The sequence below is a fragment of the Castanea sativa genome, chromosome 5, assembly GCF_040712315.1.
Source record: "Castanea sativa cultivar Marrone di Chiusa Pesio chromosome 5, ASM4071231v1".
Classification (NCBI taxonomy): domain Eukaryota; kingdom Viridiplantae; phylum Streptophyta; class Magnoliopsida; order Fagales; family Fagaceae; genus Castanea; species Castanea sativa.
This window is the reverse complement of record NC_134017.1, coordinates 68,564,444-68,582,585: the sequence shown is the minus strand read 5'-3', so window position 1 is coordinate 68,582,585 and position 18,142 is coordinate 68,564,444. Positions and strand designations below refer to the sequence as shown.

The 18,142-nt window shown below is 33.8% G+C and overlaps 1 protein-coding gene across 1 annotated transcript; it reads left to right on the top strand.

Annotated features, from left to right (window-relative positions):
• Positions 1–5,432: 5,432 nt before the first annotated feature.
• On the top strand, positions 5,433–9,157 carry LOC142633749 (uncharacterized). The gene is made up of 3 exons (XM_075808004.1): positions 5,433–5,862; positions 6,953–7,087; positions 7,453–9,157. The coding sequence occupies exons 1-3, from the start codon at positions 5,560–5,562 to the stop codon at positions 8,983–8,985; spliced, it is 1,971 nt and encodes a 656-aa protein (XP_075664119.1). The 5' UTR covers positions 5,433–5,559; the 3' UTR covers positions 8,986–9,157.
• The last annotated feature ends 8,985 nt before the right edge of the window (positions 9,158–18,142 follow it).

Here is an 18,142-nt window from a genome sequence, read left to right as displayed (position 1 = left end):
TTAAGTTCAGAAAATAAGGACGAGTGAGGTGTCATGTGATTGCAACAAGCAGAATCCATAAGCCAAGAGGAATGAAACATACTGGATAAAGCTGAGAGAGAAGAGGAATAAGATGCATTACCAACCATACGAATGACATTGGCGATGATGTTTTTAAGGTCATCTGTAGACATGGTGAAAGTGTGACCTGAAGACTTAGACTGTGCAGAGACGGGAGCCATTGGTTGGACATTCTCAATGTTAGCAATAGTGGCAGCAGAAATTGAAATAGCTGATTTATTGCGCTGATAGCAAGTCTCAATATTATGGCAAAAACATTTGCAAAAATTGCAAAAACGTTTGTTGGATTGTCGGCGACGATTATTACAAAAGGAAGGAGACCTGTCCTTATTCTTCATTTAGAAGCAAAATATGCAAAAATGGATTGCAAAAATGAAATTTACGCGAAAAACTGAGTAAGGAGAACCTGGACTGCAAAAAGTCAACTTTGAAAAAAAAGTCAACGGTCAACGGTCAACAGTCAACGATGACATGGCGGGTGATGTCAGCAACGCGCTAGAGGATGACGTTAGCGATGACGTGGCAGTGATGACGTCACCTAAGGCTGATGTCAGTAGGAGCAGGTCTGGCGTGTGGCAGCGCGTGGAGGCACCTGGCGGCATGTGAGAAAGTGATTCGGCGCATGGGCGCGTGATCTTTAGTGCAGAAGCTTTAGGTAGCGCGTGAGGGTGCGTGGAGGCTCCGATGACTGTGAGGTTTTCACGGATAGGTAGATCGGAGCAAGACGATCTTCGTGGTACCTTCGGAAAATTTATCGGAGCAATATTCACGGCGGTGCCGGAAAAGGCAGTGGTCTTTGCAGTGTTCGAACTCCTCAACGGCGGCTGCTACAAGTCCGGAACCTGAGAATGATGTCTGGAAGACTCGAAGGTTCAACGGTGAAAGACTGTAGTAGTTGTTGTGACAACGGAAGTAATATTAAGAATGGAGTTACACCAATAAAGACAAGACTGCTAAGAAAAGGTTAGAGTAGTGGGTCTAATACTATGTTAGAAATACTGAATAATTGTATTGTATTTCTCACCGAAATAATATACATGAGTGCCTTTATATAGGAGGCATATGAGTGCAGTATAAGTAAATATGAGTGTAGTACAAGTAAGAGTGTTAAATAAGTAAGAGTGTTAAATAAGTAAGAGTGCTATACAAGTAAACTAGTTGGGCCTAAAGCCCACAACATTATACATGTTAACACCTAGGATTAGGATTTCACATTTGATCACCATGCAGTGTTCCATGTGACTCTTTGACTCTTTGTGGCTTTTTCCTTCACTAGTGCATCATTCATGAGCCCTCACATATCAACTCCGCATGTTTTGTACCCATGGGAACCTCACACCTCACCATTCTCTAGCACCATTGGCAATACTCCTTTGTTGGAGTTTTTTTTTTTTTTTTTTCCTAAGATCGTTTGTGTTAACTTTATGGGATTGCCTTGTGTGATATACAGTCTCTGCTCCAATTATATTTTTGAGTAGTGAATATACATATAGAGATACACTTAACACAAAAATGTCTAAGCCCAATGAGTTTGAGCTCAACTATGTTATATTAACCTTATTCTTCTTATTATTATTCAATATGAGACTTCACTCATATGTATACTCCGAACAATTCATCCATTATCACCCTTCTTGAGTGTGTGTATAAGTGTGGGTGTACATATCTATTACATTAGTCTCCGTAAAACACTTCTCTCTCTCTCTCTCTCTCTCTCTCTCTCTCTCTCTCATTAAGCATGGAAAAATTAAATGTCGTTTACACATTATATACTTATACATTATGTGACAATTATACTTTTTTTTTATTTTTTATTGCTTACAATAATAAAAAAATTATAAAATCAATTCTATTTTCAACTTTATCTTTTAATTAATTAGTGTTATCCCCTAAATTGGCTCTGCCACTACATATAAATCTGGCATAACATTCAACTTATTTTATATACTTTAAGATCAAGTTATATTTTGTATTCATATGAATATAGTAGACTCCCTAATATAAATTTAATTAATGGGATGCATAATTTTGTGAAATGAACGAGCATGGATTGAGGAGTGCCGAATAATTACTTAATTAGTTGAGTTAAGTGATAACAAGGGAAGACATGTTAATAGTAAGTAATTAAAAATAAAATTCCGAAAGAACATCCCATATGCCCGCCCCATTCATAATCTAAGGTGTGAATGGTTTGGAAGAATGAAGTGGTGTTCTAACTTCTAATCAAAGATATGTTATTGGCCAATAAACCAGTACGGATACCCTTAAAATGTACTAAATAAAAATAGTTTGTATAAAATTGTATAATGGATTTGCAGGAGTTTCAATTGATATTTAATATTCTAGATTGTAGAAGAAGGAAAAATAATTACAAAGGGGTTATAAGAGCATTTCCAGCAGCTTCTCTATATTTTTTTACTGTTTGGACAATAAATAGTGACATTTACTTTTTACTTACCTAGTTTTTCAAATACATTTTTCAACAGATTCTTGATCATTTCTCTATCCCATTTAAATATTATTTCTTCATTTTTTTTTAACACACGTATCCCCATACCCCCATCCCTGCTCCAATCTTTGCTAATTTTTTTTATTCAGTTTTATTCTTTTGCTAATGAACATTAGCACATCAAGTTTAGAGAATGACTGTTCATTAGCAAAAAACTTTTTGAGTTTTAAAAAAGCTATTGGATGACTATTTTATGGTTAGAATCTCTAAAATAAATATGATTTTGTGTTTGCCGATACTTTTGGAGATGCTCTAAGACATGCTATTTAAGCTAATGTATCTTTTTTTTTTCTTAAATAGAAAAGAAACGAGCTAATGTACTTGAACTTATAAATCCCCTAAAAAAAACCTTGAACTTATAAAGTTCCTAGATTTTACTATATTTATAAAAATACACACAAAAATAGTAGTAAACTTTGTTTCCTTTTTTTTTTTTCTTTTTAAATTTGAGAAACAAAATAATATACTGATATTAAGTGTCCATTTAGGAACAACTTATTTAATTAAAACTGAAAACTTTTTGCTAAAAGTAATGTAAATAAAGTTAAAAAGTAACTGAAATAATACAATGAGATTTATAAATAGTACAAAAAATGTAATAAAACCTATAAATAATAGCAAAATGAATTAAATAGTAAAAAAAAAACCAACTATTTAAGCTAATGTTAACGCACAATCATTGACAATAGCAACCATCAGTTCAGAGTACTTCAATGGAGTTTGAGAACTTCTAATGCCACAACAAAAGGCACAACTTGTGCCACAACTCGCCCATGTGGTGAGTTGTGGTTGGTAGAGGGGTGATGGTGGGTCCATGTGGAGACAGCCCTCCACCAACCACAACTCGCCACATGGGCAAGTTGTGGCACAAGTTATGCCTTTTGTTGTGCCACCAGACTTTTTCATGGAGTTTATAGCAGCAAAGATATTAGTTCCTCTTAGTTCAAAATAAAATAATAAAATATTATACTAGAACCTACCATGAAAAAAAAATGTCATGTAAAAAATGTTGTGACATTTAGTTATGCCCATAGACTTTCCTTTTGAAAAGCTTAAACATATACCAACCTCGCTCGTAATTTGGGATGAACAGGATGGATTTGAAAAAATCTAAAACTTTAAAATATTATTTATCTCAATTTAAGTATTAGTAAATACATCTACACTACCTTAAACAATATTTTAAGATAGAACCATAGATACAGTAAATTTTGTTATAAAAATTTTAGTTTTTTGTGTAAGTAAAATTAATAATATATGGACTACGTTAGTTAGGGCTAAACAAGATTTGATGCGGCCGATGTTGGAGGGGGGTTTTTGAGCCACACCAACATCATTAGAATCCTTAAAACACAGACCATTGTTACATTGTGAGAGCATGAGAAGGTATCGATTTCTGGTGATGTTGTCCTTCAAGTCTCCTACCTCTTGATCTTTAACAATGTTGTAGATATTGACAAGGGTAAAAGGCTGATTTGAGTGGGGAGAACTAGAAAATGAAAAGGAATGTGTGTAAAATAGACAGGGAGTGAAAAAAATGGGGGAAATTTATAAATATGTTAGCCAGTTCAATGTTCAAAGAAATCAAAAAACATCCGTCGATAACCATACTAACCAACATCGGAAACCCATCCCCTCTTCCAAACATTGTCTTTTTTGTCGTTCACGGCCCTCGTGGAGTAATGCTATGGGCACATAAAAATGCACAATTTTGTGCCACAACTCACCACCAAGGATGGAACTACTCAAGGGCAGAGAGGACCTATGCCCCCCCCCCCCCCCCCCCAACCTTTGAAAACAAAATATACTAGTATGTTTATTAACAAAATTTTTTTTTAATTAAAGCTCTTAAAATTATATACTTGGTCCCCCTCCCCAAAAACTTTACAAATTGACCCAAGAAATCCAACAAATAAATAATAAGTAAAATCTAAAAAAAAAAAAAAATGCACATATCCAGATAATAAGAAAAATCTTTGAACAAATCATAAATCCAATCTAAGCAAAAACAATAACAACAAATCAATTACAAATCCTAGCAAAAAAAAAAAAAAAAACACAAAAACCCAATAAGCTTTACCCAATTTCTCCCTCTCACTTGAGAGCTCTATGCTCCTCTCAAATGACTTCACCCTCAAAGCCATAGAGACATGTCCTATGCCACATATTGATCGCTTCATCCACACATTAATTAGACTTTGAAAATATTAAAACGTGTCAATTGACTTGCAAAACTCTTTATTATAAAATCCTATTATTAAATTTTTTTCAAAAGGAAAAATTCAAATAATAATTAATAAATAAATGCTAATAATGCAACTTTGTCAACCTCTAGTATTGATATTTCAATTTTTTTAAATCTAAGAATAAAGAACTTTGGCCCTCCTAAGTTTGAATCCTGGTTCCATCCCTGCTTACCACGTAGAGAAATTCTTCCACCATTCATAACTCGCCACGTGGTTAGTCGTGGCACAAAATTGTGCATTTTATGTGTCTATAGCATTACTCTTATTGTTACTGTCCCTAATTTTAGTTAAACAACATAGCATTCTATCTTAAAAGGATTTGAATAAGTTGTTTAAATGGATGTGAGTAGTAGATGTAAGTTGTTTAAATGGATGTGAGTAGTAGATGTCCTACACCCAAGAAATCCAACAGCTAGGACAGAATGCTATGTTGTTTACAACGTGGTTATAACTTAAAAGAACCGAGTGTCAGTTTTAAATAAAAAAACACACGAACAGGTGAAGCTAATTAAAAAAGACACACACTCACACCTGGCAAAATTAAAGACAGCAAAAGAGAGAGTAGTAGACTGTAGAAGTGCAACTATATATATAACTTTGTACCTGCTTTCCACAATATCCCCGAAAAAACTTGAACTCGCTTTCTCTTTTTATTGCACTGTTCTGTACTATCTGTATTTGTACCTCTTTCTCTCTCTCTCTCTCTCTCTCATTTTCAGTAATGGCTGATGATTATTCCACACCATGAGCTTCACAGGTGGGTCCCACCACCACTCGCCGGCGGTTCCTCGTCTCCTCCGCCGCCGCCGCAAACCCAAGAATTCTAACCGGTTTCGCAAGCTCGGACCTCCACCACCCACTACTCCTCGCTCGTCCTGGAAGTTCGAAGACAACAAAAACGACCTTGCCTTTAACTACCAACACCACCACCACCACCACCACACGAAGCTCGTCTCCGAGCTATTTCAACGAGGCAGAGTCCAAGCCCCCGCCAGAAAACTCGCCGCCGGTCTCTGGCGATTGCTCGGTGATCCTCACTGTCAGCAGGTAACTTTTATGAATTTCGCTATTACTGTATTTTCAACGGGAGAGTACTGTCTTTAAAATAAATAAATAAAGTTTGAAACTTTGGGTTTTGTTTTAATTTGGGTTTGTAAAAAAACTGAATTTGTGGTTGGTGAAAACCAAGTGCAACATAAGATATAATGATACTGCCATCTGACTCTGTATGTTCATGTTAATGTTAATGAAAAATAAAACAAAACTCCCTCTTTGTCGACACTAGTACAAATGTTGGCTTAATTGAGCTGAGTTATTGTTACAAATTCGAAAAAAAATTATAAAAAAAAAAAAAATACAATGTTGGAATTTTGTATTTTCTTTTCTCTTCTTTTAATTTCCCATAGACCAAACTGTGCTTGCTTTGATGAGAATTAAATCAATTAACTTTGATTCTATATCATTTTTGTTATTAATAATACACTAGTGAGAAAGGTTGATTTGATTCAATTTAAATGAATTGAAAAGGTAAAGGATTGCCTAAAATAACATTGGTAGAATTAATATATATATATATATATATATATATATAAAATATTATGAGAGTATAATTTTGGATATGGTAGGAGAAGTAATAAAAAATTACATGTTAATTAAGGAGGCGAGGTATGGTTTTGGATAGGATAGAATAATAGAGATCGATAAATTACTGAGAAAAAAAAATAGTATACTGATATTAATTGACAACAGCAACTATCAGGACAGGATTTCAGTAGTTGGGTAAGAGGAGGTGTCAAAGTTGGCAAGACTAGAAAGTAGAAACAAGCCCTAAAGCACATGTAATGGAATTTATAGTTAGTAGCCAATAAAGTGAAAGATTAAATCAACGATTCATCTATCATTCACATCAACTTAATTCATATTTTGTCCTTTTTTTAATTAAATAAATAGATAATCATTCAAATTTAGGTGATGCACTTAAATATTGTATATATATTTTGGAGGTAGTTGCCTAAAGTACAGATGGAGTGGATTAAACTATTGTTTATACATGGATCATGGTGTGCAACTGTGATATCAATAAAATTGTAACATTTGTGAATTTAAAATCCTTGTCACATTCTTCCCTGCAATGCAGCCTGGTATTGGATGTGTAAAGATCAAGTTTACCCATCACCGGAAAAGCAGGGACTATGGTCCGGAAATAAAGGATCAGTTGCAGTTACAAAGATCCCTACCTGTCTCTCATCCAAAAAAAGGAATCCAGTATAAGGTAAGTCTTTTTCTTTCTCTGGGTTATTCTAGTTTGCAACTGTTCATAAATGTTTGGGGAGAGAGAACTAGTTTAGTCATGACGGGTGGAGATGAAGTGCGGTCTAGGTGTGTATAAACTAGCATGACCTTTCTTTGAGATGATCATATATACCTTGGATATTTTCTTTTTACCATAGAGAATATGTGAACTGTATAGAGAATGTCACGATAATGAGGTCATGGCTTTAGCTGGTCATTTGATCTAATTTGTCTCAGAAATGGAAAAATAACATGCTATTCTGATAATGCCTCTCTCATTCTCTTTGTTTTTAATATTTTCTGACCTAATCTTTGATCTTCATCTTCAAACTACATCCTTCCCAGCCTGAATCTTCTTTGCAATATCCCAAATGTTCAATGGAGGGGGCAACAAAGTGGGAACCTAGGTGTTCAAAAGAGATTGACAAGGTCTACCAGTTTAACAGCCACATAAAGCTTCTTGAAAATCAAGACAATGCTTCTATCTCTATTGTTTCTGTTCTGCAAGCAGAACTAATATGTGCTAGATCAAGAATTTGTGAGCTTGAAGATGAAGTGAAGTGCTCGAAGAAAAAAGTTGAACACTTGCTGAGGAAGGTTGAAGAGGAAAGGATTTCATGGCAGAGCAGAGAACGTGCAAAAATTCTTGTAGATGTGGATGACTTAAAGAATGAATTAGGCAGGGAAAGGAAGAATCGTCAGAAGATGGAAATTCTCAGTTCCAAATTGGTCAATCAGATTGCCAATGCCAAGTTATCTGCAATGCAGATCATGCAAAATTATGAGGAAGAAAAAAGGCGTCGAGAGCTAATGGAGGAAGTTTGTAATGAACTAGCTAAGCAAATTGGAGAAGATGAGGCCATTGTTGAGGGATTGAAGAGAGAATACAAGAAAGTTTGTGAGGAAGTGGAAGAAGAGAGGAAGATGTGGCAGATGGCTGAGGTTTGGCGTGAAGAACATGTCCAAATGAAGCTAGTTGATGCAAAGCTTGCTCTTGAAGAAAGATATTTTCAGATGAACAAGCTGATAACAGACCTTGAGACTTTCCTGGGGTCCAGAAGTTCTAACCTGAATGTCATGGAATTAAGGGAAGCTGAGTTGATCATGCAGGCAATTAAATCAATGAATATTGAAGATATCAAGGAGATTGAACGTCTCAGTGAATGTGAAGCTAATGAAAAGGAGATTGAACCATGTTTAAATTACAGTCGCACTGGGCGTGCTTCAAAAATCTACACCTTGAGTCTTAATAATGATGCCTCTGACAAAAATTTAGTGCTGAAACATTCAAATCATGTTTTTGATTATAACAGTGGTCTAGAAGAAGATATCAGAGGTGGGGAAAGTACTAGCCATGCTGAGGATCAGGGTTGCATTTGCTCACTTGAAGGTAGTGAAACCTCAATTAATAGGTTCAACCAAGAAAAAAATGTTTTGGAGAGCCGAATTGAATGTGATGAAAACACTAATCAAGAATCTCTTGGTCCAGAAATCAGTGAGGTTTGCTTACTATCTGATAAGCAAATAAAGCAGAAGGCATCTCCAGTATCGAATATCTGGAAATCACACCCCAGTAATGGTGAATTCTATAAGATTTCGATAGATGGGGGTAATCGAAGGCTTTCAAATGGGACAGTTTCTAGTGTCAGGAAAGCTTCTCCATGTAGAGGGTCAGCTGAAGGTGAGCCCAGATGCCAGGATACAGTGGCACAACACAGTGCACCTGACTTGGCCAATCCACACATTACTCGAGGGATGAAAGGACGCATAGAGTGGCCACGAGGCATCCAAAAACATAACACAAAGGCCAAGCTTCTGGAAGTGAAAATTGAAAGCCAGAAATCTCAATTGCGTCACATTCTTAAACAGAAGACTTAAGAGAACTACATTCTCATTCGTTTTAAAAAAAAAATTGTTTGATTAAGTGTAATCATAAAAAGAATGCACCCATTTGTTATCAGCAAGTGTTAAAAAAAAATTAGAGTTGTTCATAGAGCACCTTATGCATAGCTGCCTCCTTTTTCATAATTCAATTCATCATTTTTGTCCCTATATTCTGAATGGATGTATTTTGTTTTCATAGAGCATATTATCCCTTTATGCCAGCTATTAATTAAGAGAGCATGTATCACCCTTGTTTAATTGATTAGTATATGACAACCAAAGTGAGGACAATAATTCATTTACTGAAGGATGCTCTTTACTTCTTGTCATTCTCTCTCATTTGTAAATCCTCTTATATATATACAGTCTACAATGATACGTGGAATGCATGTATGCCAAGTATGAAAATCTTATCAATGACTAGAGTTCCTTCAATATTTCCACGTTCTCAAATTGCACGGTAAGCCTATTCTTGGAAATTCCAATTGGATATTTCATATATGCTATTCCAAGAAAGGAAAAAACAAAAATCGAATAAGTAAAAGTTTGAAGCAAACACAGGCTATGTGCTTCTGGTACGCATACAGGAAACAAACTTTTGTTTTACTATTTTTCCAGCATCCGTATAAATAGGTATAGATAAACAAAATCATATATAGACTCAGTGACATGTTACACAGACTTCTATAGTTAATAGATGCATCATTTTCAAAGTTTTGGGCAAGAGCATTGCTTTCTCTATAAGGCTGCAATATCTTTATAACTATTAACATGAATCATTGTGATTGGTGTATAATAAAAGCAGTGTCAGTAAGAACCCATATGAAAGTGATGTTGCTCTAACCTAACAAACCAATTGTGAAAATGCAGTCTTTACTCCCTAGCGTTACCCACTCACAACAATGTATGTTTTTGGAAAAATACTAAAAATTAATAAATTAATGTTAATTTACTCATCAGTATTCAACGATATATCAGTTTGAAAGACTTTATAGTAATTTTGTAATATCTCTCCCATCACTAAATTGTTTGGTCAAAGCATGAGGACCTACCTCAGCCATGGGGTAATTAAAATGAAAAAGAAGTGGCTTGTTGGCCACTTGGGGAAGAAAAGATACCGTGATATTAGCTATGGTTTTCTCATAAGAATAAAAAGAAAACAACTTGATAAGAGTGAGATTTATATTTAGTAAAGCAGATGTGTTTTCTTTGTTCTCGTCATGCTAGAGGGTCCCCACCTCTTCGAACTTCCATGCCTGTGACCACAATGATAAGTGACAACTAGCAAGTTGTCTCCATATCATGCACAGCATGACCCTACGTATGTAATACTATGGCAACTTTTTTTTGTTTTCTTTTTCTAAGTAACTGGAAAATCGATATATATCTTCGTACAAATTTTTGGTTTCTTCCTGTTGTTTGTTGGCCCCAACCTCAAATTATTCTCTCCACGCAGTTGTTGGAATGCCATTCCAGCGAGCACACGACAATCAAACCAGTTCAAGAAGTTCTCATGGTCCACCATGGTAATTAGAATCGCTTGTTCCATTGCTGCCCAACCTTAAGTTTCATACAACAACTGCTACTACTAAAACTACTGTAACATGAACCTCACTAGATACTAGTCACTATCTTCCATGGATATTAGATGTAGTGCAAATTAATGTTTGTTAAAATGTTATAGTTTTCAACTTTTATAATAATAACCACTGTTCACCGTTGATGTGGTGGTTACTCCACAAGTATAAATGCTTGTAGGGTGTGAAGGGCAAGAGCCGGAGTTCAGGTCTCCAGAAAAGATCCTAGACGCCATTGTTGGAAATATTATAAAACACCAATTGAGTTCAAAAACTCTTGAGTAAGCTATTCATTAATCAATGAATGAATTTTTAAAATTTTATATTAGAATATATCATGCATGAGTCAAATAAAGTGGAGACAAATCTTGTGTTTTACATATAAAAACCAGTAACAATAACTTTTTTTCTTTTTGTTGTTGAAATGATAAACAATAAAATAATGTTGTACTTCTTTTGCACTAATAAATTCTAGGGATGGCCAAAATTCTTCGTCCACTCAATTCATCATGTCCTAATTTATCTTGTGTGGGTTTCACTTTGAAAGGAGTGATAGGATGAGGACGGGTTTGGCACATGCAATCATGCCTCGAATGTGTGTATGTGGGTATATATATATTTGGTTTGATATATATTTAAGTTAGTAATGCATTCATTTTAATTATTTTATCCTATATTATAATTTATTATGTTGTATATATTATATTCAATAAGTCTAGCATTAGTGAAAAAAATTTACAATTGTCAATATTGCAAGTTGTTATTGCTTTTAAGTATTTGCTTATTTGGTAGAGCTAAAAAATGATGTCAATGGTAGGCTCTAATAACAATCAATAAAAACTTACTAACTCAATTATTGTAAATTATTGTGTGTAGCATGCATTACTTCCCTAAAAAACTTACTTTTACTCTTCCAACTCTACCTCATTAATATTGAAGCCACCTTACTAGAGATGACAAAATACCTCAAACTCACTATGCACCCAACTTGTCGTGCTCCCATCTAGTGTAAGTTTTCCTCACCCTAAAAAAGGGAGGGATGGGGATAGGGCACCCCTTATTCCACCCATTGTCATCCCTAATAAATTCATGCATTTGTTTTAAGTTTTATTTTCATCCTTTATTTAAAAGTTAAAATATTGTTAATAAAAATTTTAATACGTAACAATCTTATCTTGCAGTCCATTTGTTGTTAAATTTATCGTAAATCATCTCAACTTTTCAATCTATCACGATGGATGGGCACAATGTTAGGTTATGGCTAAAAGGATTACCACTCTTTATTTGAGAAGTGTTACGTCCACAATATTTTCATAATACTTTCACAATAAATCATAGATGGAAAGTTGTTATTGGTTATAATTTGAATTTACAACTTAAATTATTTTTTTGCCTATTAATAACAACTAATAATAACCTGCCACTTAAGTTTTGTTGTGAAATTGTTGTGAAAACTAGCATTTCTCCTCTTTACTAACATCCTCTTTACCATTTTTATTTTTTTATTTTTTTATACAAGATAGAATTTCTACTCTAGCCTAATCTAAGTATATATGTGTGTGAAGCTCTCTCCTGGAGACTTGAACATCGACCCTTACCCCCTACACCTACAAGCACTTATACTTGTGGAGTGTATAATTTACTATTTTTAGACTACTTAAGCATTAGCATCAAGTTTTTAAAAATTTTCTTTATTTTAGGATAAGAACCTACTTTTCTCTTCATTCATTCTCTATAATTTCTCTTACTTTTCTTTTCTTTAATTACATAATTAAGACAAAAAAAATTACTAGTTTTGGAGAATGAATAACATTTCAATATTAAGGAAAGTACGTTAGCATTTTCCTAAAATGGGGAATTAGTAGGGAGTCTGATGAGAGAGTGTTTTTTGAGCTTTTCATCCTAGATTGGGGTCTTACCCTAAAATAGGAAATGTGAGGCTCTTAGATTACTATTTTAATTTTGAGAAAAAAGAAATACAAATGGATAGAATGACAAAATCAATACCTTTTAAATTTTAGAAGAAATGAAATGGTAAACTATTATACTCGGAGATAAATAAAAATCCAACATTAACCTAAGTTTAGAGTGGAAAAATATTCTTCTCAAAAAAAAAAAAAAAACTAAAGGAAGGAAAAATATTTTTTATTGGCTACATATTGAACCAACAGGCTGGCTTGATGGAAAGTGCAACAAAAAAAAAATTTAATTACTACTGCTCCAGCCCTTCGGTACAAATTCTCCAGCACAAGACTGCATTCTCATTTATGATAATTATTATTATTCTAGCCACTTGTTCGACATATTGTCTGTCCAAAAACCCTTATACAGGTGTATAGTTTAAGGTTTTAATTATATACTTATTTATTCTTAATTCTTTTGGTTTGAGGATGTGTGGTTACAAGCTTACACACGCAATTAATGGTTGAAGGGTTTATGTACTTGTAAGGACACAAGTCGAACCTTCAATCCACAATTAAATGGGAATGGGCTTGAAAGGCCTTTTGCAATAAATTTATAGAGAGTGAGCTTGAAATCTAGATTTTGAGGGTGGTTCAAACAACAAAAAATAAACGAGCCTCGGGCCCAATGGCACAAACAAGGAATTAACTATAAGAATATGAATAAAAAACTCTTCCTTGGACACAATCCGAGGATAGTTTATAGTATTGCTTCTCAAGGGTGATTACAATTATAGATCATTAGATTATCATATACTATTGTCTTTCTTCTCCAAAGAAAGAGCCTCCCTTCTTCCGAAGGTCTTTTTCCTTATTTATACTCCTTCTTCTCCCCTTTATCATCCTCCACCTTATGGTTATAACGCTAGCTTTGGATACTTGTCCCATCAAATTTCCCCGAATTCCTCTAGGATCAGGGACCAAGTTCCAAACCTCATGCTCAGGTCTCCTTCCTCCATTAATGCAGTCAGTATATCAATTGCAGAGTTTTTAATGTGTGGGCGGTGGTAGCAGCTTTACCTTAGATATTCCACCGCTCTTCTACTGTCTTCCACGTGTACTGTATCTTCCCGTAGCCATAAGATTGTTTATAACATAGCTTTGGGGATATTAAACCTCCTTCCTATGACCTCGGCTTTAATATCCGAGGACTAATATCTTCCTCGGACGCAATTGTTCACTCTTTTATCACATATTTACCTGGTATTTTCTTTATGAGGTACACTAATGTACTCCTAGATTGTTTGATATCCTCGGATTGGGTTTTTAGCCCAATAGACTTTGTTGGGCCATCCTTTATAAATTACTGGGCCCAATGTCCCTACAGTACTTATTCTTCATTTTTTGGTCTGAGCTTCTGAGAGGTTGCAACTATTATATTCTAGGCCATAATGTGCAATGTGCTTTGGACTGACATCAGCCTACGAGTGAGAGAGATTAATGTGTTTCAAAATTAAATGCATACATCCGTAGTAGAAAGCCCTTAACGTTTATATCTTCACTACTAAGATTTGTATGTTACAACAAACTCATTGAATAGCATTTATGATACAAAATCCTAAACTAAAAATAGACAAATTAAAATTACATAATTAAGATTACTATACTTGCACTCAAATTATGACTATGATTTACTTTTGTAGCTTTGTTATAGATGTAAGACAGAATCTACAATTTAATTTTTATAATTCATTAATTTTGGTATTTTTATTTAATTATCATTATTTTAGGTTCAAGGTATTTATTTCCTTCTTTTTAGGTGTTTTAAATCATTTTTAGGTAAATTTGGTTCCTATTGTAGTTAGGTATTAATTAGAATCTATTTTCATATCTATTAATTTCTAATGAGCCATTAAAAATAACTTTATTTTTTTGAAACGATAAATAATAACATAAAATTTGTACTTATTTTGCACTAATAAATTCTAGGGATGGCCAAAATTCTTCGTTTACCTCAATTCTTTCATGTCCTACTCTATCTTGTGTGGGTTTTAACTCTGAAAGGAGTGATGGGATGAGGACGTGTTTTGCACACCCAGTCACGCCTTAAGTGTGTGTATATGTATTTGGTTTGATATATATTTAAGTTATGTATGTATTCACTTTAATTTTTTTTTATACATACCCGATATTATAATTTATTTTGTTGTATATATTATATTCAATAAATCTAACCTCAGCCAAAAACAATTTACAATTTACAATTTTCAATATTGCAAGTTGTTATTGGTATTTGGTAGATAAAAAAATGATGTCAGTGATAGGTCCTAATAACAATTAGTAAAAACTTACAAACTTAACTATTGTACATTATTGTGTCTGTAGCATTACTTCTCTAAAACACTTACTTTTACTCTTCCCACTTTACCTCATAAATATTGAAGCCACCTCATTAGAGATGATAATAGACCTCAAACTCACCTTGCCCCCAACTTGTCATGTTCCCATCTAGTGTAAGTTTATCTCACCCAAAAAAGGGGAGAGGGTGGGGATGAGGTTCCCCTTATTCCACCCATTGCCATCCCTAAAAATTTCATGCATTTGTTTTAAGTTTTATTTTCATCCTTTATTTAAAAGTTAAAATTTTATAGACAAAAATTTTAATAGGAAACAATCTTATCTTGCAGTCCATTTGTTGTTAAATTTATTGTAAATTATCTCAACATTTCAATCTGTCATGATGGATGGGAAAAATGTTAGGTTATGGCTAAAAGGATTACTACTCTTTATTTGAGAAGTATTACGTCTATAAGATTTTCACAACAAATCATACGTGGTAAGTTGTTATTGGTTATAATTTGAATCCATGATTCAAATTACTTTTTTGCTCACCCATAACAACCAATAACAACTTGCTATTTATAATTTGTTGTGAAAATGTTGTAGACATAACATTTCTCCTTTTTACTAACATCCTTGTGGATACCCGAGGACCGAGGATGAAGACGAAGGGTCACGATACTGTTGTGGGATACCATGGGCCCGAGAAGGAAAACCGCCTTAGGAGAGGAAAAGATAAGACGAAGGGCACTGGGGCGTTCTAAGTGAGAAAAAAGGAAAGGTCAAATGAGAGAATTGGTGGTGGTAGGTGAAGTCTCTAGCTTGGAGTAGCCTGTAGTCTCCGCATTAAATGGTTGGCAACAGCTTTATCAGCTGCATTGATAGGAAAGTGACTTGAATAGTGTGATACACAGCTAAGCAACTCCTACCACCTACGGCATATGTTGGAAAGGACAGATGTTATGATAAGAATCTTGTTAGGTAAAGATGAGGAGTCAAGATGGGAAGTAGAGAAGAGTATATAAAGGGAAGAAATATCTAGAAATAGAGGGGCAGGCATTCATTGAAAAGAGAGATAGAGAAAGAGAGAGAGAGAAGAAGAAGAAGAAGATGAATAGTGTATTTATGTGTGTAACCTTGGCCTCCTCGGGTAAACTAATTATAGCATATTGATCTACTTATTTCATCAAGTCTGGCCCATTTTCCTTATTCTTATACTCGGACTAAGCCCTTCCTTGTTGTTTGATCCACTCTCTTACAAATATATTGCATTGGCCTGGTAGAACAGGACAAACCTCATTGCTCCAAGTGGGCTTGCCCTGTTCAACTTTGGGGCCTCACAATCCTTTTACCATTATTAAACTACTTAGGCATTATCATAAAGTTTTTAATTTTTTTTCTTTATTTTAGGATAAGAACCTACTTTTCTCTTCATTCATTCTCTGTAATTTCTCTCACTTTTCTTTAATTCCATAATCAAGATATAAAAAATACACTCCCCCGTTCCAATTTTTTTTTATCCTTTATTTCATTATGGGATGTCCAAAAATATTGTCCTATTTCTAAAATTAAAAACTATAAATATAATAATGTTCCTATTATACCCCTACTATATTTCCAAAACCATTTTTGATAAATTTATTTAAGGGTAATTTTGAAAAATTATACATTTTTATATAGAAAACAAGACAAGAAATTATGTTTCCCTTAAAAAGTTGGATTTTTGAAACAGGACAAACAGATTAAGACGAAGGAGTACTACTTTTTGGGGAATGAATAACATTTCCTTGAATTATGGGAAGCACATTAGCATTTTCCTAAAATGGGGAACCAACGGGGAGTTTGATGAGGGAGTGTTTTCTAAGCTTTTCGTCCTAGATTGGGGTCTTACCCTAAAATAGGAAATGTGATGCTCTTACATTTCTATTTTTATTTTTAGAAAAAAGAAATACAAATGGAAAAAATGAAAAAATTAATACCTTGAAAATTTTACAAGAAATGAAATTGTAAACTATTAAACTTGGAGATAAATAAAAATTTAAATTTAACCTAAGTTTATAGTAGAAAAATATTTTCATTGAGTGAGTATGCAATTTCCTCCATGAAAGAAGGAAAACATTGGAAATAGTTGGGTGAAAAGTATTTTCACCAAATGAGTATGAAAATTTTCTCCCTGAGAGAAGGAAAATGTTGGAGAAAAAGCATTTTCACCTGAGAAATGATATGTCCACAACATTTCCACAACATTTTTAAAACAAATCTTAAATAGCAGGTTGTTACGGGTTGTTATTGTTGGAGCAAAAAATTAATCTTAGTGTTATGTTCAAATTTGAATTAATAACAACTAATCACCTATAATTTATTGTGAAAAATATTATAGACGTAGTACCTCTCATTTTCATTATGTGAGTATGTAATTTTCCACTATGAAAAACGGACAATGTTGGAGGAAAATATTGGAAATAGTTTTCAACGTTTTATTAGTTTTATTGTGGACTTAGATCAGGGCTGGGCGCGCATTAAATAGGTAAAATTGGGCCTGAGTCAACCTGAACGTCGAGCCAAATGCTTAGGCCTAAAACTGGTTCATTTGCCTGACCTCATTTTTCCCTCTTTCAGTTCTCCATTTGGCCCAATTGACTCTTTGGGCCTGTTCCCGTTCCTATTTCAATTAATAAACTCTTCCTTATTTTATTATTTATTTATTTATATCAATTAAGAAAGGAAAGGGAGGAAAATATAAAAACACTTTTTTTAAGGCCTGTTTTCGGGCTAGATTGACTTTGTAAGTGCTATATAACGATTCTAAAAGTCTATTTAAATACCGCTTATTGCTGAAAATTGAAAATTGAAAATATTATAGCAAAATAATTTTTAAATATGAATAGTACTGTGTGAGACCCAGTTTTAAAGTTTTTTTTTTTTGAATTCTGTACTTGTAGAGCAGCCGAAATTTGCTTTCAACTCTATCCAAACTCACACTAAGAACTTATCGAGCTTAATATTTAAGTTCAATCCAAGCTTGGCTTGAAAATTGAAATTAAAAGGTAAAAGCTTAAATTCATTGAAATGAAAGAATTTCGCACCCTCTTTTTTACCATAACTTAATAAAACCTCACTTAAGGCCTCATTAGATCCTCAAAATCTCAAGTTCAAAATTCCTACACTCCGATTTTAGTCCAAATTATCAAAAAATTCTTAACACTCGTGTTCAGAAAAATAAATAAAACATCACTTACCAGTCACCACCTTATATTTAAGGATTGGAACTTAAATACCATAATAAGTACATCATATAAGTTAAAATTGTAGTCGATAAAGTATAAAAAACAA

What these genes read in the sequence shown, in the direction of transcription:
- LOC142633749 (XM_075808004.1), top strand. Translation starts at nt 5,560, where the DNA reads ATGAGCTTCACAGGTGGGTCCCACCACCACTCGCCGGCGGTTCCTCGT. An exon ending in GTGATCCTCACTGTCAGCAG is followed by an intron (nt 5,863 to 6,952) that starts GTAACTTTTATG and finishes CCTGCAATGCAG; the next exon opens with CCTGGTATTGGATGTGTAAA. An exon ending in AAAAAGGAATCCAGTATAAG is followed by an intron (nt 7,088 to 7,452) that starts GTAAGTCTTTTT and finishes CATCCTTCCCAG; the next exon opens with CCTGAATCTTCTTTGCAATA.